The following is a 22,009-nucleotide window of genomic DNA, read 5'->3' as shown; positions in this document are numbered from 1 at the left end:
ACTTGCTAAAGCTTTATAATACATGTGTGGAGGGTTTTGTGTGGGCAGGCAAAAAGCCATCTTTTAATCGGTCCAAATTATATGCTGCTAAAGAGAGTGGTGGGTTGGCATTGTCCGAGATGGTCTGGTATCATTATGCTTTCTCCCTCTCTGTTAGTTAAGATACATAATTCCTTTACTGAGAAGCCATCATGGGTTGCGATTGAGGAAAGTCTTGTGGCTCCTTCGTCTTTAGAGGCCTTCCTTACTCAGAAGGGAAGACCAGTACCGTTTAAAGATCCAGTATTGGCTTTCATGCAAGAGACCTTGTTTAGAGCTCCCCAATATACCAACATTAGCCCTTATCTTACCGCTAGAGCCTCTATCTGGTATAATAAGAAAATATTAATTGGTAAGAAACCGGTCTGGTGGGAGGCTTGGGCTAGGACAGGTATCAATCAGATGGGGGATTTATTTGGGCAGACTGGCATGAAATCGTTTGCAGAAATCAGACGAGAATTCAATCTGGATCCAAGGGAAATTTGGAGGTTTTTTCAAATAAGACACTGTATTAAAACCATTTTGAATAATAATCCAGACCCTCCATCTAGTATTCAGAAGTTGTTTGTAGCCCCTGGTAGGGCTGGGCGATATGACCCAAAATTCATATCTCGATATTTTTTAGCTGGATGGCGATATAAGATATATATCTCGATATATATTTTTTAAAGCCATAAAGTAAGAACAAGAAGAGAGTTCTTAGTCAAAGCTGTGTCCCAGATGTCACACAGGCACTTTTATTAACATAGAGCAGATGTACACCAAATTTACTCAAAAATAAATTATGAGCATTTATTAAATAATAATGCTCCATAAATAAAAGAAAACAATGTTGTTTTTGTGCATAACAAAAAGCTCACAATTGTGCAGTCAAAATGTAAACTAAAAGACGCTGAGCACAATAACAAAGACAGATTTCAAAGCTGCTCTGTTCCCAACTTGTACTGCGTGACTGACAGCCTGGAGTTTGAAATCCGCTTCGCAACCACGTCTCTCAACAGGTGCCATTTATGGTCCTTATACACAGTAGGGTAATATTACGTTGAAGCACAGTACGTATCACTCCGCGAGGCTCAGCCGTAATGCTCCGACAATCCATCAAGCGGTGCAGCTCCGTAGCTTAGCAAAGTCATATTAAAACATTTTTTGACAGATTGCTGAGCGCCGTGTTCCACATAAAATCGGTTCACGGCCATCAAGCACAACCAGAATTCATACATAAGGCGCGCTGTCAACTTTTGAGAAAATGAAAGGATTTTAGTCCGTGCAGCACCTCTAGGCTGCATGGCGTTAGCGTGGTTAGCTAGCTAACACATTGACGCCGTCCAGCCCCACGCACTGGGCGATGCGCAGTAACTCGTTAACGGAGATTTGCCGTGTCCATCTTGTCGCTTCCTGCAGGTGAAGCGATGGGGGAGGAGGGGGAGTTGTGTTCAGTGAAGGAGAGGCGAGGCCGAGTAACGTTGCGTAAAGACGAAAGTGGACGAAAGAGAGGCAAACTTGCGGCTCCACAAGTATAATTATACGTAACATAGACTATATCGATATAAAGGATATTGTCACATCTTATATCTCGTATAAAAATATATCGATATTTTTTAAAAACTCGATATATTGCCCAGCTCTAGCCCCTGGCATTAATAGAATCAGGGCATCCAAATTCTATGGGATCTTCAGAGAGGCACACTCTCCCAATTTGGGGGGACTGAGGCAGTGTTGGGAGAAGGATCTGGGTATCCAGATTTTAGAGGACAGTTGGAAGACGCTGGTTTCATCATGGTATGTTGTTTTCATGACATTTGTTGTTGTCTTTTTTTTTTTTTTTTTTTTTTTTTTTACTTTGAAAGTCAATAGAGGGAAGAAATTGTCTTAATGTCATCAGTGGTCAAGGTTATGTTTTGTTTTTAGGCACCCGGGTGTTTTGCCCCCATTGCTTTTGTTTTTGCTGAAGTTTCCCAGGAGGCGGTATATCATTTTGTTTCTCCTGGGTTTTTTTTTTTTGGGGGTTTTTTTTTGTGTTTGTCTGTTTGTCTTAGTTACTGTTAGTCCTTATTTGTTGGTTGTTGTTAAGAAACGGACAGAGAACTGACAGTATGATTATTCCAGTTGTATATTTGTTAATGTTTCTGTCCATCCAAAATATGAATTAAAAAAAAAAGAAAAGATATTGATAAAATCCCTATAAAAGTCTCTGCTTTTCATCGTCAAGCTTTTTTTAGCATGGACTCTTATTTACAAGCATAACTTTAGTCCACACAGTTATTATATCTAGAATAACAAGGATATTTTATTTAAAAGAAAATCTCTCTTCTTAGATAGTTGGTTTAGGAATAACATTGTTTTAGTCAACCAATTATTTGATTCGAATGGTATGCTTTTCTCCTATGAAGAATTTTGTTTACATTTCAATTTAGCTATAAATCGTCATGATTATACAAAAGTATTTGGCTCAATACCATCAGGGGTTTGTATGCTGTTTAAGAATCAACCTAATATCACTTCATTCCACAGGCCGTTGGCATCTCCTATACAAACTTTTGTTGGCAAGATTTGCTTTTCTAAGCAATCTAAAAACAACAATAAATCTATCAGATCTTTATTTCAGAGAAGCATAACCACGGTACCATATGTAATTTTTTTCTGGAACCGGTTGTCAGATGGTATTATGTGGAACGAAGTTTGGCGACTCCCTAATCAGTTTTTAATTACCAATAAAATTAAAGATATTTCTTATAAATTAATACACAGAATTTATCCTTCTAAAGATTATCTTTAAAGCAAATTCAATTTAGACATTGATACAAGCTGTAGCTTTTGTAAAACTTCCAAGAAATCTACTATACATCTTTTTTGGCAGAGTTTATGTGTTTTTATCTCAGAAAATGTATTTAAAGGATTTGTACTGTTTTGGAAATATGTTTTATTTGGTCTACACAAAAACCAAAGACAATTCAACTTTGATAACAGATATCTGTCAGTCTGCCCCAGGGCAGCTGTAGCTTGCCTTCACCAGTGTATGAATGTGAGAGTGAATGAATAGTGGTATTGAGGAAGCGCTTTGAGGGGTCCCGAAAAGCGCTATGTAAATGCAATCCATTATTATTATTATTATTATTATATATGATTAACTTGTTAATTTAAATGGCTAAATTTCATATTCACAAGTCCAAATGTTTAGGAAGACATCCCTCTTTTTATGTATTCTCCTTTGAACTTGTACAGTATCTTAATTCAATTAAGAACTCCACTAACCCAAAAGCTATAAAAACTATTGGTGTTTGTGAGAAAATCAAAATCTTTCAATCACTTTATTCTTTGGCTTGATCAGTTACTTTCCTCCTAGCATATTTATATTGTAGGTTCTGAATTTTGTTTTTTTATTTGGATTGACTATGGTATGTAATTTTATGGTACTGTTTAATTGTATTTTGTATTGTACTGAGGTTTAAATGAAGGTTTGAAGGCCCCCACACCCCCCCCCCCCAAAAGAAAAAAACCCCCCCAAACAAACAGCTGAAACGTGGGCTGTGTCCCAATTAAGAGACCGCACGCTTTTTTTTTTTTTTAACTTTATTTATCACATTTTAGACATACAGTCAAGTAAAACAGGGATCAAATAAAAGATGACATTGTGGTAGTACAATGAAGAACAGAAAGAGTGACAAGGACAGTGAGACAAAAGTGAGTACAAAAAATAAAATAAATTAAGGGGAACATAAATAAACAGAAGTTTGCAAGAGCCACAATCAAGTTAGCAGTTTCAATCGGTTATAGATGTTAACAGTCTTGAGAGCCTTAGTGTTTTTTGATGAGGAGATTGTCCTTATATATTGTGCAAGTTCCATTTTTAATATAGGAAGTTCAGGCTTTCTGCCGAGGACTTTGCTTTTGTGTATATGAAATTTTGCAAAAAATAAAACCAAATTTATAAAGAAGAAAGCATCATTGTCCTTGTCTTTAAAATTATAATAGCCAAAGATAACATCCTTATAGTATAGTTGAAGATTAGGGAGAACAAAGTCAGTAATAAACTTGTGGAAATCCTTCCAGAATTTACATGTAAATTTACATGACCAAAACAGATGAGAAACTGTTTCAGGTTGCTCTTGACAGAAGGTACAATTTACATTTATTTCAGCCATAGTGGAGCACTGTGGGAGCATCTGTGTAACATGGACAGACCAGATGGGATGGCATCGAACACTATTGAGAATTCTTTAGGCATTATCGGTACATTGTATCTCCTGAGGAACTCAGAGTAATTATAAAAGAGTCCATCTTCTCTATATAACTGACTAACCAAGATTATTCCATTATTAAACCAGTTATTTAAAAAAAGAGTTTTATTTTTATAAATAATATTGCAGTTATTCCAAATAAAACAGTTTTGTGGAGAGAAATTGTGTTTGTAAATCAGCGCCCATGCCAAAAGAATTTGTTGATGAAAGTGAGAAAGTTTCAGTGGTATTTTTGGAATACTATAATTGCAGAGCAGTAGGAAGTTAAGGCCTCCTAAATTAGAGAACACATGATAAGAGACCGCACGCTTGAAGTATGCATTTTGAGTGTGATTACGTCACCGCCACGTGACGACGGCTGTCCCAATTTGAAGTTTACTTCAAATGCGTACTCCAAATGCACCGTCAATTTCCCCAAATATCAAACGTGGTCCGTGTCACTACCCGATCCGTACCGGAAACCCGATCGGTACCCCGCATGCGCGAAAGGTGTCTACTTCTGGTCGAAGCGTTTTACGATAGTTACGGGTCAGAGTATCTGTTAAGATGTTAAGAATAACAAGTATCTCTTAAAATGTTTCCGATAATGAAACATTTAATAGAATGTAGACAAAAACAAAAAAATAAAAAGATAGTGACAGATCGGGGCTCCCGATCCTTACTGCGCATGTGTAAAGTCGGACCGTACCGCGCATGTGCTAGGGTTTTCTTCTTCTTCTGTTCGTTTAATGGCAGTTTACTCCCCAGTGTACGAGGATACCGCCACCTGCTGACCGAGCGAATGAACCCTATTGTAAACTGAATTAGCGTCATTACAAACGTGTGTTAAATTTGATTTAGTGATAATCGAGTGTGTTTATGCTTGTCTGTGTGGAGAGGATTGTTGGAAAAGTGATGATAATGTCCGCTATCACTGTCAATTGCCAGTAAACACTTCATCTGGCTGCTGAATCTTCGCGTGACATATTATAAAGTCTGTATTATTAACTCTGTCATTAGGCACCATTCTTCTTATTTTACGGCGCTGTTGTTCAATCGGGGAACGCTCTCTGTTGAGGAGAAAAGCATGAATTTGTTTGTATACGGATTATCCATTGTTTAAATGTCCCGGTAGTCGAAAAGGAGGCAGAGCTGCTGAGAAACGCTAGGAGCTAACTGGGCGCTAACTGTATCATTCAAATATATATATTTTTTTATTTGTATAAATTAACAATTACAGCGCATATCTTACAAATCAAAAAGATATGTACAAGTATAAATATAGGTGGTTAAGAACAAAGCAGCCATCGAACAAAGAACAAAAGAACAGTATAGGTCAGAAATAACATAAAGCAGCATACAAGTACATTAAATGACCTTCCATATAAAGTAAAAAACAAAGAAATCAAAAATACGCACACACAGTCTAGCTACATCAGTTGAAAAGCAGCATCAAAAATTCCAGTAAGGTGTGAGCTTTATTTAAGTTACACTTGTCTAATGAAGCCTTCAATAGAAGGACTTCATTTTTAAAGTCAGCAAAAATCTGAATAATTTTCAAGAAGCGACATTTATGAATAAAAATATTTGCAACTATAAATAAGTTCTTAATCCCAAATTCTATTTTCTGTTTGCAGGCCAAATCGAATTACTTGAAAGGTTAGAGAAGGGCAGTCAATATTTTTAGAGGTTAACCAGTTCTGAAAATCATCCCAAAAAGATCTGGAACTTTCACATGAATAAAAAAGGTGCTCTGTAGTCTAAATATCAGTGTTGCAAAAAGTGCATGCGTTCGTATCTATATTGAATTTCTTGTGAAGATAGTCCTTGGATGGGTATATGGCATTTAAGATTTTAAAGTGATTTTCTTTTGCTTTTGGTGAAATTGGAAAAGAAAGATACTTAGTCAAAAACCTCGAATTATAATCTTTAAAGAGATATTTTCTTTTTAATTGAGAAGGAAAAAGTTGTTTGGTTAGAATTGTCCTTAAAAATGTAATATTGCATGTCTTTCCTTTAAATTGACGATCATCAATAATTAAGGACGGTCCACAAATTATAGAGGAAGAATAGGTTAAACTGGCTTTAGCCATCTGAATCATTGCAGGGGGAATGGCTTTCACAACTTTAATGAATTTACTTTGAGTACATGATAAGCCATAATTATCTTAATATACATTGCCGTCATTGTCTAAAAGGTGTAAAACGGTCCAAATTCCATGATCCCTCCAATCCTTATAAAAGATGGATTTTCTTTTTTATCAATATACATCTGTTGTTCCAAATCGAATTTGTATGTGGAGAAAAATTATGCTTGTAAATCATTTTCCAGTACTGGAGAACCTGTTTATGAAAATTGGATAATTTAATTGGTAATTTGGAAATTTCTAAGTCACACTTTAAGAGAAATTCAATGCCACCAAGCGTCTCGAAAATTACTTTGGGGAAATAAAACCAAATACTGTTTGAGTTATTTATGAAAGACTGCAACCATTTGAGTTTGATGGAACCATCCACTGCTCAAAATCAATCGCATTCAAACCTCCTTCTTCAAATGATTTCACTTCATCGTTTTTCCTAATATAATGTTGCTTGTTTCTCCAAATGTAATTAAAGTGAATTTGATTTATATTATTGATTAGTCTATTGGAAACATATAAGCATTTGATGGAAAAATCAGTCGAGAGTAGAGCAGGGCGATATGGCCAAAAATATTTATCACGATATATATTTGAAAATTTGCGATAACGATATAACCAACGATATAATTGATGCGAGACAAAATACAACTCCACAATATTACTAGCGCAAAAAGACAACCTTCCATTTATTTTCACTTAAACAAGAAGCTGGTTTTTATGTACATTAAAGCTTTATAAAAATGTAACAGTGCAAATGCAAATTCCTTGCTGAAAGTTTAACCAAAAGGCATTTCCAGTAGAAATGGGCTGACATATCCTGAGCATAACCATGTATAATATCCACTGAAGTTAAAAAGAGGTGCTTTGCAACATTAAACTGCAGTGTGCAGTACGCATTTTTCGGACCATAAGGTGCACGGGATTATAAGGCACATTAAGCGAAACAAAGCAGTCAGATAAATCAAACTTTATTAAACTCATTCTTCTTGCTTCCTCCACTTCTGTACCATTGATTCATTAATGTTGAATTCTCTGGCAGCTGCTCTATTCCCATGTTGTTGCAGTATATTAATGACTAACCTCGTATTGTGGATGGATTATCTCAGTTGTTCTCCTGACTGAAGTTTGGTCCGTTTACAGTATCCTGCCATGCGATTGCATTTGTCTCTAACCATGAAGAACCTTCACGTTAACTTTTATAAGTGGAAAAGTGTTAGTGTTCGTCCTCCAGCTTCACTGTTTATGTTATGCTAACATAGCTGTGTCGCTAGCGATCACGTAGCACATCATTATATACCAGCTAGCCCAACTTCAGTAACCCTACAAACGTCACTGCTGTTTAGTTTCCTGTCTTCATTTATGTTGGAAGTGATAGCAGAGCTGTACGTTTGATTTTTTTTCAGAAATCTCTCAGTCAGAACATGCTATATCATGCTTAGGTAACTAGCGAAACGAGCGAGCTAACTTCCGCTAGCTTCCTGCTAACTTCTAACTCCGTTAAATGTAATAACTTTTGTTTTCATGGATGCCTGGAAGTTAAACTTTATAGTTACACCTGGTAAAGCAGCAATGCTGATCGTTTTATTAAAGATGAAAGAATTTAGACAGTTTTTAACTCTAAGTGATGCTGCAGTGTTGTTTGACCTGAAGCATACGGAGTTTAGGACCCAGATTACTCCCAGATTTAAGAGCATCTTAGTCCGACAAATATGACAATAACGACGGCCGCTTGCATGTTCTGCAAAAAATGTGCTTTGTTGTGTATCTGACGGACAAACACCAAACCAGTTCCACATCCCTGAAGTTGCACCATTTTTACAAACCAATTCTGGTTCATCTGTTTCACTCAACAATCGGCCATGTGCGTATGAAAACAAAGGCACTGCGCATGCGCGTTTTACTCCCATTCTATCGCGATATTTCATTTTCCTATCGTTGCCTAACATTATACCGGTATTACCGTGAACGGTATAATATGGCCCAGCCCTAGTCGAGAGATACCTTCTGTTTTAGTAAGCAAGACGCATCCAAAGATGGAGAGGTCTCTTTGTAACCAGCTGATTTGGATCTTTTTAGATTTCTGGGTAATATGCTCAAAATTTAGATTTTCTCTATTATTTGTATTCTTTGAGATTATAATACCCAAATATTTAATTTCAGTTTTTATAGCTATGTTAAGAGAGATATTGGGTTTACAATCATGAATAGTTAATAATTCACATTTTCTAATATTCAGGTACAAACCAGAGGCCTTTGAAAATAGTGAAATTTCATTTAGTGTAAGAGGAACCTGTGACATGTTCTTTAAAAACAGTGTAGTATCATCTGCTAATTGACTTATGATCAATGGGGCTCCCATCAAATTCAGTGGTTGAATATTTGGATTGTGTTTCATGAAAATAGCTAAAAGTTCCGTTACAATAATGAAAAGTAATGGAGAAGCTGGACACCCCTGACGGATTCCTCGACTGATGTTAAATCGTTTAGACGTTCCAAAAGGTAAAGAAATAGAACTATTGATGTCAGAGTATAATAAAGAAATTAAATCTATGAATTTTTTTTACCAAAATACTGTAAAGCTTTTAAAATGAAAGGATGTTCGACCGTATCAAATGCTTTATAAAAGTCTACAAAAAGAATCACACCATCATCTTCAATTAAGTGATTATAATCCAGTAGATCTAAAACCAATCTAATATTATTGTGGATAGAACGATTTTTAAGGAACCCAGATTGTGTTTCACTAATAATCTGATCTAAGCTGTCCTTTAATCCGTTTGCAATAACATGAGCAAGAATTTTATAATCTGTATTCAATAGAGTAATTTGTCGTAGATTATCGATTAGTCTTTTATCTTTACCAGGTTTGGGAATAAGGGAGATAAGACCCTGTTTCATTGCCGTTGCTAATGTTTCATTACTAATGATTTCCTTAATAGTTTTGAAGAAAAATTCTTTTATTTCTTTCCAGAAGAATTTATAAAAGATGGCAGTCAAGCCATCCCGACCAGGAGCTTTGTCCATTTTCAGTTTGTTTAAGGTCATCCAGTGATATATCAGAATCACAAATTTCTCTGAATACAGAATCGATTTTTGGAATATAAGGTTCAATCTGATCAAAAACGACAAAAGGGATTTCTTATCAGCCTCCGATAGAAACTGTCTATTACAATAGCTATTTATATTGTAAAGTAATTTACTTTCAGATTCCTTTTGTTGTCTACTTTTCATTTTACTAAACGTAATTGAAAATTCTAACTTTAAATTAAAAAAATTCCCATCCGTGTGTGTAAGTACCAATTGTTCCATCATTGCAAATTTCATGGAGGAGGTCTTTAACCATCTTAACATACTCATCATCAATTAACAGATCTGCATTGAATTTCCAGTAATCTTTTTTAAATTGTGTTTTATTTTCAGGGTTAAGTTTAAGAGTAATAATACTGTGATCTGTCAATGGGGCTGCTGAGATGGAAACATGTGAAACATATCTATATAGTAAAGTCGAGCCCAACCACAGATCTAATCTGGACATATTATCTCCCACCATCAACATCTCCCACCCCATGCAGCAGACTGTGACAGCACTGAGCAGCTCCTTCAGTGGGAGACTGCGGCACCCACGGTGTGGGACGGAGAGATTTCGCAGGTCTTTCCTCCCCACTGCTGTCAGACTCCATAATAAAGACTTTAACTGATCAAGCACACACATCCATACATGTGCAATAATACTAAGTGCAATAATCCTTTCTGTCATCGTTGTATTTTTACTCAGTTGTATATAGTATTTGTATTTGTATTCTATTTTTATCTTATTGTATATTTATTTTATTTTATTCTACTGTATATAGTATTTTATTTTATTCTATTCTGTACAGTTGTGTACTGTATTTATTCTTATTGTATTCTAATTTTTGCCTCATAACTTTTGCACTGTCCACTTCCTGCTGTGACAAAACAAATTTCCCACGTGTGGGACTAATAAAGGTTATCTTATCTTATCTTATCTTATCTTATTACCATTTGGTTTAATCCAAGAGAATTGAGTAACTCCAGGCTTTTTCTCTCTCCGTATATCACTTAAATTGTTTGAATCAATGAACTTTGTTAGAATTGGATTCCACTGATTAATACTGTATCTAGGAGGATTTCTATCCTGCCATTCATTTGGAACAAGATTAAAGTCACCGCCTAGTAATACATGGTCTGTGTGGTATAAAAGTTTATACTCGGAAAGGACATCTGTTATTTTTTCCAGCATGAGCTTATTTAGAGTTACAGAGGAGTACCCATAAACATTTACTAGAATCACAAATGAACCATCAATATTCAATACAACTGCCAGCCAGTGTCCTGAATTATCAGCCTGAAAAGTCACAACCTTCCCTGGACATCGGTAGAAACAGAGAGCTACTCCAGCAGAGTGGTTGGATCCGTGGCTGAAGAGGATTTTTTCACCCCACTGATTTGACCAGAGGGTGGCATCAGCGTCACTTGAATGAGTTTCTTGTAGTAAGGCGCAATTCGCTTTTAGCCCTTTGATAAACAAAAACATTGCTTTTCTTTTAACGTTATCCCTGAGACCTCTAACACTCAACGACACAAAGGATAAAAATGTGCGTAGGACAAAAAAAAACCAGAGTTCAAAATATTAAGAATATCAAACTTGAATATATACAAAAAAGAAAAATTTAGTTTACTTTCCTGTTTAGGGAAAGGTGAAAGAACAGCGGTGCCGGCACCTCCTATCCCATTCAAAACTGTCAAACGTCCCTCTTTATGTAGAGTTCAGAGAATAAGTAAAAATGCATTTTTACTTATTCTCTGAACTCTACATAAACTCAGTCAGACTCATAAACTCAGTCTGCTTCTTGCTATCTAAAATATAACAGGACACTGGCGTAAATTCTCGACCGTCTCATACTTCTGTTTAATCAGTTTTCTGTTTGACGTTTATTCAGCTGTGTGAAAATCCCGGAGGAACCCACCCGGGGGATTAATAAAGTTTTATCTAATCTAATCTAATAACTTTAATCTCAGCCAAACCGATTTACTCATGAACAAATAAAACACTGAAAAAATCCCAACAATAACATTTTTAGGTTGTCTAAGTGACTTATATATTACGTTTAACCTGAGTAGCGAAACTCCGCGTGATCTGAAAATGTTGTGCTGTTTTCGGTGGCTTCAGTGACCCTCGAGCTCCCGGCTTGCTATCGAGCTGGTGGGTAGCTGATGCTCCGAAAACGTCGAAGCACTTTTGCAAATATGCGATATCTTGATAAACCTAGCAGATATTTGATGTTTACACAGCTAGTTTCTCGCCTGAAAATATGTTAAAAGTTTATTTTGTGACCTAGAAAGATTAGTAAGAGTAATTTTAAAACTTAGTAGCGGCCGCCATTATTGGAAACTGGAGTTTGGCTATGAATTCTGGGATATGGTAAGACACGAAGGACACACCCGACCCATCCTTCAAATTCGGGGAAAAGGAGTCATTTGTCGGCTGCATTCGGAGGAGTCTACGAATTTGGACAGCCTTCGGCGCGTCGCTGTGACATAATCGGTCTACAAATGCGGCCTCAGGAGGATGCAACCCATGACTTTGGACACGACCAATGTCCGGTGCACGCTTCGTGGTCCCATATATCCCACAATCCATAGCGCAGCGGTGGGTGTGGATAATTTTGCTGCAAAATACGGCAGAAGGCAGAAGGGAGCGGCCGAAGATTGAACTGTCAAAAGTAAGTACTGAATATGATGTCACTTATGTGCGAATCTTTAATAATGAAGAACATTAAAACATTACTGTTGGCCACATGTCGGCAAAGTTATGTGACATTAGCAGTGTTGGGAAGGTTACTTTTAAAATGTATTCCACTAAAGATTACAGAATACATGCCCCAAAATGTATTCAGTTACGTTACTCAATGAGAGTAACGTATTCTGAATACTTTGGATTACTTAATATATTATCATGCTTTTTACAACTGCATGAATGTACTGTTGCTGTGTGATTCATTACTATTACTGAAGGTCCTCGGCTCCGAACCGTAGTAAAGGGACCTCTGGCTAATACGTCGGTTCCGTGTCGGGCTCATAGCCAAAAAATAGAGACAGAGAGAGGTGTTGAAAGGCTGCTCCAACGGAACTTATTGTTTCGGAGGAAAACATGAACACAGTGTACAGTCGAGTCTTAATAGCTTACTTACAACTGCGCTCGTCAGGCACTCTTCTTGGCTGCAGTGGTTATTATTGTTTCTGCCCGGTGACAGCTCGTACTTTTCCACTCACATTTTCCTCCCTCCTCGCGCTCACGGACACATAACAGGTATGGCAGTCCATTCTCCCTGCAGCACGGACTACACTGCCATAAGGCTACATTCTTTAGGCTTATTAGCTTAGCACAACAACAACAACAACAAAAAAGCGCTCTCTCACCCAGGAAACACACAGTCGCAGAGAGAGCGCGTCACCATGGCAACCGTAACGCTGCCGCCTGGAACAACAGAACATAGCTGTCAAACAAAACCCAAACAGTCCTGACCCGCCACAATATGAAACAGGAAAATACCGCCGTGTAATCCATTTATTTCAACAAAGTAACTGTATTCTGAATACCACCTTTTTAAACGGTAACTGTAACAGAATACAGTTACTCATATTTTGTATTTTAAATACGTAACGGCGGTACATGTATTCCGTTACTCCCCAACACTGGACATTAGTGATGTTTGTACTACGTCAGCGTTAACTTGGTTTTAAAGCCTCTACTCTGCCCAGTTTGACCCATTTAGCAGAAGTCAGCCTGTTTAAGGCTCTGATATCTATTCTGTATGACCTAAAGCAGTTATGACATGGTCTGATTTTCTCACCCAATAAAGGAATATTTAATATATCAGTCTACTCTTCATTCTATCAGAAACAGTTATCACAGCTCGTACATTTTGTTTTTACACATATGTGTAAGCATTGAGCCAAATGTAGTAATGCCAACATATTAAAAGAACAATATTTGTCTCATATATAATACATCTATATACACACTGTCAAAGATACTTGTCTTTGAGTGAAGATTTAAGGTGATAGGAAATATAAATAAATGCAACTTGAATCTTTGACCTAGAGTTCAAGCTCACTGCTGTAATATATATCATAATAATCTGACAATATATATAATATTGTCCATATTATACAGTATTTACATTACCACAGTGAGATGATTTTAGTCTCATGAACAACATTAGCTAATTGTTATTTACTAACTAATCTTGAAATGACTGTTCAGTGCAGAAATGAAGCCCAACAATCATGTTTTACAGTCCCGTGGTCTCAGCCTCAGATACTCAACTAATCACAGTGATGTCATGACAAAAATGAATGACCAACAAAACATTTTTTTCTCCTTCATTTCTGTCAAACAATGCTGTATGTAACATTTCTCGCGGTTAGTATCATGGTTGCTAGGCAACCTGAACAGCATGACGAAGGCTAGACCGTCTCATTTCACAAGCCTCTCACTTCCGCATTTCTCGTACTTATAGTACGCACCGTACGTAGTAAACAGTGCGCGTACTTCAAGCGTGCCGACCCTGAATTGGGACACAGCCGTGGTTTGCGACACATGTGGCAAAAAAGTGCTCCAAGAGTGAGGTGTTGTGGCCATACTAGGGTGACATTCAAAAGACCTGTTTGGGGGGGGGGGGTCAAAATTCAGAGGCTGCTTCCACCTGAGGACCCGGCCTTTGCGGTCTAAAGAAAGCCGGGTAGTGCATCACAGGCTCCCTCGGTGGAGTGAAACTCTGCCGTCTGCTCCTTGCTATCTAGATATAACAGGGCGCTGGCGTAGACTCTTCTGTTTAATCATTTTCTGTTTGATGTTTATTCAGCTGTGTGAAAACCCCGGAGGAACCCTCCTGAGGGATTAATAAAGTTAAATTTAATCTAATCTAATAACTTTAATCTCAGCCAAACCGATTTAATCACAAACAAGTAAAACACTGAAAAAGCCAAACAATAACATTTTTAAGTTATCAAAGTGACTTATATATCCTGTTTAACCCGAGTAGCAAAAGACCGCGGGGGTTTGAAAATGATGTGTCGGTCGGCTCAGATATTTGACGTTTACACATTCTCACCTGAAAATATGTTAAAAGTTTTTTTTGCGACCCAGAAAGAGAAATAAGAGTAATATTAAAACTAAGTCGCTGCCGTCATTGCTGGAAACTGGAATTGGTTGGGCCGCACTATGAATTCTGCGATATGGTTTTTCAATTTTGTTGTCCGGGTGGAAAATCTGGAGAAATTCGGGAGAATCGTGCCTCCGGGATTCTCCCAGAAAAATCTGGAGGGTTGGCATGTATGGTTGTGGATACACCACTAACCTTGTCAAACACCTCAGAGTAAATCATATCACAGAATATGACGAGCGTATGTTGAGGCGAACTGAAGAGGAGAAGAGGGACAGGTGCTGCTAGGGCAAGACAGACGTCTCTCATGAAGTCCTTTAGTGCTGCAGGCAGGCAAAGTGTTCAAATAGGCAGAACTTCAGATTTTTTATTTCTATATGATGAACCCTGCATTATTAAGTAATAAGAACAAGTAATCTGATGCCCTGTAATCATTATGATGCTATAATTTGAGATACAATAAATAAAATAAGTTTTTGCACAAAGTATCGGTATCGGATCAGTATCGTCGATACCACCCTGAATATTACTTGGTATCAGATCGGAAAGGAAATCAGTGGTATCGCACATCACTATTACGGAGTCGTGTAAATAGTAGGGGTGCAACGATACTCGTATCGATATTGAACCGTTCGATACAGTGCTTTCGGTTCGGTACGCATATGTATCGAACAATTCAAAATTTTTAATTTATTTTATCAACTTTCCTTCTGACGATGCTGTCTGTGTTGAGCGCTCAGTGGATCTGCGCTCGACAGTGCAGCCTAGGCGGAGTAGTCGAGCGCAGATTCACTGAGTGCAGGGAGACAGACAGAAGTTAAGCTCTCCTTGCAACATAGCAAATTGAACCTCCCCCACCCTCATTCAGATCTGGCGTTTGGAACTATTTTGGTTTTCATGTGACATATGATCCTGAAGGTAAGCGCGTCATGGACAAAAGTAAAACAGTATGTTGGATGTGCCATGCAATGCTCAATTACATGGGTGGGAACTAGTGCGTTAGCGCAGTTTGCTCGTTAATGTGTTGACGCTGTCCAGCCCCACGCACAGGGGCTGCACTGTGTGGGGCTAACTTGAGCTAACTTGCTAACGGAGAGTTGCCGTGTTAATGCGGTTATGACACACACACACACACACAATTTAGTTGACTCTGCAATGAAAGCTGAGTTTGACAGGTTTAAAATCCTATTTTTGCACCAAAATGGGGGATTCCCATAGAACAGGCATATGCTGGCATAAAAAACAAAACAAAACAAGAAGACAACCTCGCTGTTAAAGAGAAGCTCTTGACCAAAACATGCAAATGATTTACCAGTTGGAGATAATGTTTCTGAATTTCTGGAAATTTTTTTGTTTTGTTTATTTCTTTGTTTGTTTCTTAACAGAAGTCCAGAATATTTGTGCTTTTTTATCATCTGTTAAGCAGTGCTGAAGTCTTATTTTTTGTAAAAAAGACAGGTTGGCCTTTTTATACTGTTACGGCCTCTGGCCTCAGGTGGCCCCGCCTTCCTCTATGGAAATCAAAGTGCTCCAGGACTCACGGGGGATTGGCTGGCCCGGACCTATACTCGCCCCAACTTCATGCAGATCAGAGCGTGTCAGACCACTCACACCATTGGCTGCTGCAGGAGCCTTGAGTACGACAGACCAATGACACAGCTGCCTGCAATTACCTGAGAATATAAAAGGCTGTGGATTCTTCATTCGTGGAGGGACTTGTTGATTCGAACAGACTGTGTAGACTGTCCCTCTCATTTATGTTACATCCGCTGTCGCCTAGCAGAGCCGGGTCGTAACAATACCTGTTGCTTAACATAACCCGTGTGTGTGTTTGTGTGTTTGTGTACGTGTGTGCGTTAAAAATATCTGTTTATGCTGAAAAATTCACCAGATATTATTTGAGTGACACTTCTTGCCAGATGACTGACCTCTTGCCAGTGGTGGTGGTGCATGGAGGGGCAGGGTTTGTCCCAAAGGAGCGGATAGAACTGTCCATTTCAGGGGTTTGTGCAGCAGTGCGGACAGGGTACGCTATCCTCAAGGGAGGGGGCAGCAGCATGGATGCTGTGGTGGAGGCTGTGAGCCAGATGGAGAATAACCCTGCCTTCAATGCAGGTAATGGAGAAACTCAGAATTTTATTAAATATTTTCACTTACCATATATATATATATATATATATATATATATATATATATATATATATATATATATATATATATATATATATATATATATATATATATATATATGAATGAATGAATGAATGACACTATGAACAGAGAGAAATGAATATATTACCTTTTTTGTTTTTTTGGACACTGAGATGGTGTAAGAAAATTTTAAATATTGGGTTGCACAAGGAATCAAATTCAATTGGTTAAAAAAAACACTGCACAAAAAAATATGACCAATATACCACACAAATTTTTCTTATTTGATTTTATATATTTCACTGATGTTGTGGTATCTCTTTTGTGAAAGTAAAGCAGTCAATAAGAATTTGTTGGGATGAGAAGAAACAAACAGTTTAGCTGTTGAGTAAACCTGCTGCGTGTAGCTCTGATCACCTAAGAGACACCAACAGGCCATATGTCACTGCAGGACACTAAAGATTCTTGGAGCTGCATCATTTCTCAATTCATATTTTAGGCTGTGGGTCAGTGCTGAACATCAAAGGAGAGGTGGAGATGGATGCTATCGTGATGGATGGCAAAACACTGGCAAGCGGAGCAGTGTCCGCAGTACGCAACATAGCTAACCCCATCCAGCTAGCAAGACTTGTTATGGACAAGGTATGCATGTTTCTCCTGACTGAACTGCAGGAACTGTGTGGAATCATGCATGTGTGGAGACCGCTGTGGATTTTTATCTGAAAATACATAATGGACACCTACAGGACCTTTCTCCCTTCATCAGCACCTTTATCTATCAATGTAGCTAAAGGTGCTGATTACAGCCTGTTTACAGCTGTAGCTATGATTCCTTCTTCTGATAAGAACAAAATTCTATATGCTTGAACTGAAACCGTTAGTATAGTCTGGACGAAGCACAGTATTTCAAATGTGCTCTGTAACTTTTTACAGTGTGAACTTTGATCTTTGCTTCAGACCAGTCACGCGTATCTGACAGCCGAAGGTGCTAATCAGTTTGCTCGATCCATGGGGATCGAGGAGGTCCCCCAGGAGTCCCTCATCACTGAGTATTCCCGCATGCGCTGGAGGAAGAACCTTGCACCTGATGCCAACCCTGTGGAGTGCCAAATGTGAGACACAACAGTTTTAAGCTTGCTAGCATTATTTATTTTCATTTTTTTAAAGTAATATGAAATGAAATGACCCCTTTTAGTATGTAACCGATCAATAGACATCTCTGCCGTGCACGCACTGATCCATAAGCTCACTGTGTTGCATAATGTGGACTCTGACTTCCTTCACTCACGTCTCTTAGTGTAGATAAAGGGAGGAAGCGAGTCTTTGCAGGACTTACACAAACCCAGAAAGATGTTATCTCACTTTGAATTTAAAAAAAAGACTGAAAAGGAATATTTGGCAACTAATTGGGTAAATTAACAGCGGGTCAGCAAAATGATTGGGTATTTAAAAAACAAACATCTTAGAGAAGCAGAGCTTTTCCAGTCCTTTTTACCAGTCTGTAGAAAACTGCATAGACGTTGGTGTTGAGCAGTTAAACAAGAGTACCTAATGAAGTGGCCGCTGAGTGTATTTGACACACGGAGAGGAAAAAGCAAAACAGAACAAAATAGAACTAGAGCTCTCAGATATGTTCTGCTGCTCTGCTCTCTTTTGTAGGGGGAAGGCAGGCACAGTTGGTGCAGTAGCAGTTGACTTAGAGGGCAACTTAGCCTGTGCAACTTCCACTGGTGGGATGCTGAACAAGATGGAAGGTCGGGTGGGTGACACCCCCATCATAGGTCAGTTCACACATGCCTGGTAATTATTTACATGCAGTTGTAATCGTTTTTGTGTCTTCGCTGAGCTTTTAACCTTTAGCCAGTCTTAAATGAATAGTTATTTAGTGAACAATGGGAGTATGGTTAATATTTGATTCAATTCTAGGTTACCTAAGAATGTTTTGTTAGACAGCAGCAGGAAAAAAACTTCTGACCTAAATTGTATTTAAACATAGGTGTATGCTGTGATATCAGTGGCTAAATCCTAGTCTAGTTTGGTAAACGGCAGCAACTTGCTTTTGGTAGTTGCGTCAATCCCATCTAATCTGTCACTATCGATAAATGAGTGACAGGAGTATTTTTTTGAAACAAATGCTTGAATTAAAAAAAAAAAAAAAAGACTGTCTGCAAAACTTGGGCAAAATGTCCAAAACTAATGCAGAACATTAAGTAAAGAGACAAATGTGCAGAATCAAAGTTTTAAAGCAGTGGGCTGCTTTGCAAAAGGAACTGGAACTTATTTCAATCAATGGATTACAACAACCAAAAGTCTGAATCACAACAGTGTTGCTGCCTGCTGTGGTTCAGTTCAAGCAAATTTAAGGGAAAGCCTTAGTCTTCCATCTAGTGAAATAAATGTGTAACTGCATCCATGTGCAGGTGAGACTTCAAAAAATGTTTTAATAACAACATTTTCATCATTTCATAGCAGAGCCTCTTTATTGACAGTATTAAATGTCCAAATGCTGTTTCAAGAACATACAAGGTGGCATGTAGATAGACTGTATATAAAAGACAGATGTATTCAGTCTGACACCCATGTGTCACCCAAGTGGCTTGCTCAATGTATTTAGTGTTTCAACTGCGACAATGTTGCACAAACGGCCATAATATTTGCCAAAATATTACATTCAAATGTTCCAAAAGGCACCAAAACTGCAAACTCAGTGGGGAGATCAGACTCAAATGAATGTAAGTAAGGTTGTGCCATATACTGTATGTTACATCTGCAATAGTGTTGATACAAGCAATGCCATCTGCACCTTCTCTAGCTGCTTCACACAACGTTCATATCCCCCGCCTCTCACTAGCAGCAGAACACACCTCCCTGGTCCTTATAAGGCATTTTGGGAGGTCAGTAAAGCTCCTGTTTCACAACATCAAAATATTAAACAGTCATCATAAATTTTATGATGCTCGGCTGGTGCACATAATAACATTAGCCGTTCAATTATTAGAATTGTGACTACACAACAGCAGCATTAGCCATCTGTCAGTTTTATCATTAAAGACACGGCTAAAATCTGTTCTCCCAGGGCTGCCTCTGGGTGTTGCTAGTGTTTTCATAAAGCTTCCAAACCTGCTTATAGCTGCAGGAAGATCCAGAGAACAGCTCAGTAAGCTGTGCAGGATGGCTGAAATATTTTGTCTTTGTCAGGGTCTGGAGGGTATGCTGACAACCAGTCAGGAGCAGTGTCCACCACAGGCCACGGTGAGACCATCATGAAGATTACACTGGCCAGACTCATCCTGTTCCACATGGAGCAAGGTAACACACACACACACACACACACACACACACACACACACACACACACACACACACACACACTCACTTGTTTTCATATCTTAGTAAATACATCTCATTGACATAATGCTTTCCCCAGCGCTTACCCTGACCCTAACCATCAAAAATGAATGCCTAACCATAACCTAGTTGTAACCCAGACACTAAAACCACACTTTGAGCTTAAAAAATGCCTTCAGACTTGTGGGGATGGGCATCTTGTCCCCGTGAGTGACTGTTGGTCCCTAAAAGTATAGTAGCATGCCAATTTTCTGTCCTCACAAAGATGTCTAAACATGTACACACACACACAAATCTGAGCCACTGTGGCTGAGGGGGTTGAGAACCAGCTGCGAAGTTGGTAACACTTTGCCACACACAGCTTCAACTCTCATATTTGATTTATTTACATCCAGAAAAAAACTAAAACTCCTCAGAGGAGCCGCGACTAAGCCTTTTTACCCATGGGACTTGCATGCACTGTTTCTGGGGTCCTGGAAGCTATTTGGACCTAGGTTTTTGTTTGTTTTTCCTTGATTTGTCCTTCACTGTAGCAGTATACCAATTATCCCAGTAAAGCTCTTCTTGTTTTCTTCCTGTAACCAAGTTTTGACTTTAGCACAAATGCTAACTGTAACAATGAGCCTCTCTCCAGACTGTTCAATTAAAACAAAAAGAGTTAAAGTGCTGTTTCTTGTGTCTCCTCTTTTGTCAGGTCGGTCGGTAGAAGATGCCAGTGACTTGGGCCTGGCCTGCATGCAGTCCAGACTTGGGGGGCTAGGCGGGGTAGTGACAGTGGATCCTCAGGGCCACTGGGCTGCCCGCTTCAGCAGCAACTACATGTCGTGGGCTGCAGCCCAGAGGGATATTGTGCACTATGGCCAGTACTCTGGAGAACACTTCACCCAAAGCATCAACTGATGGATGTTGTTGTTCTTTTTTTTTAACTATCATTTTTAAGAGAGAATTTGATACTACTTGGACAACAAAAGAAATTCAGTACAAGTTTATCCGGGTGCTAAGATAGATGGTCATTGTGCATTTGATTAAAACACAAAGTTATAACACAAAATGTTTTTATCCGCAAAGGCTTACAGAGCCTATGAATTCTAGGCTGGAACTAATTTCAGATTACACTCTTAAAACTGATCTTTAATGCAGTCTTAACATTGCCTTAGTGCTTGTATGTTAGCAATCACCAATCACATCAGGCCTAGCAAGGGCTTTATTTAGGATAAATGGTATTAAGCAATAAGTTCAAAATCACCAGTAAATCATGTGTAGATGATTGTTTTTGGCAGCATTGTACCAGAAACCAAGTCCAGACCGTAACCGTGAATACCCATGAACGTTTTTTTATTGTATGTTCATTAAGTTCAGGTTTCGAGTGAGTCTGTGCAGGAAGCAAAGTGGACACGAGTCCTGTAGGTCCTGTACAGGACTTAAGAACTCCAAGCCATTCATTTGATCTCATTTCTTAAGAATAAAATTACAGAGTTGTTTAAATTTCTTGATTGAAAAAAAGAGTTTTCGTGAGATTTCTTTAAATGAATGTTTGAATGGCAATCACAGCAAAATAAATCGGAAACTGAAAATGTGGTGTGGGGACTTTAAATAAACTGAATTGAAATATTTGTGAATGTGATCTTCAGATGTTTTATTTTTACCGTTTTTGTGTTAATGTGATGTCAGTGTAAATTACTGAACCTCTTCAGCTTCCACTAATCTGCTCTTTGATGACGTTGTGCAATCAAGTATTGTGAAAATTTTATAGAGAACTGCTGCCTTGCTGCTTTATGTGTGTTAAATGTGCTGGCGGATGAACTGACCCAGTGTCTGTGAAGAGCTGCTGATCACATAATGATTGTTAATACTGATTGTAATGGCTATCTTTGCTTCTTCTTGGAGTTCTCTATTTCTCTTATATCTAAAATAAGAGTCTGGA

The 22,009-nt window shown here is 38.3% G+C and overlaps 1 protein-coding gene across 4 annotated transcripts in view; it reads left to right on the top strand.

Moving 5' to 3' along the window:
- Window positions 1–21,704, top strand: part of asrgl1 (asparaginase and isoaspartyl peptidase 1) — a 31,869-nt gene extending 10,165 nt beyond the window's left edge. The window contains exons 1-7 of one of the 4 annotated variants that reach the window (XM_012920036.3): window positions 11,234–12,141; window positions 16,506–16,701; window positions 17,237–17,379; window positions 17,695–17,849; window positions 18,397–18,518; window positions 19,936–20,046; window positions 20,780–21,704. In XM_012920036.3, coding sequence (XP_012775490.2) covers window positions 12,016–12,141; window positions 16,506–16,701; window positions 17,237–17,379; window positions 17,695–17,849; window positions 18,397–18,518; window positions 19,936–20,046; window positions 20,780–20,985 — 1,059 coding nt within the window. In that variant the 5' untranslated portion in view covers window positions 11,234–12,015 and the 3' untranslated portion in view covers window positions 20,986–21,704. Of the gene's footprint in view, window positions 1–11,233; window positions 12,142–16,477; window positions 16,702–17,236; window positions 17,380–17,694; window positions 17,850–18,396; window positions 18,519–19,935; window positions 20,047–20,779 lie in introns of those variants that run through there. The other 3 variants (XM_012920035.3, XM_014414377.2, XM_014414378.2) reach the window with 3 other exon arrangements.
- The last annotated feature ends 305 nt before the right edge of the window (window positions 21,705–22,009 follow it).

The sequence above is a fragment of the Maylandia zebra genome, linkage group LG13 (assembly GCF_041146795.1).
Source record: "Maylandia zebra isolate NMK-2024a linkage group LG13, Mzebra_GT3a, whole genome shotgun sequence".
NCBI lineage: Eukaryota > Metazoa > Chordata > Actinopteri > Cichliformes > Cichlidae > Maylandia > Maylandia zebra.
Note: the sequence above shows the minus strand (reverse complement) of the source record. Positions and strands in the feature narration are given on the sequence as shown.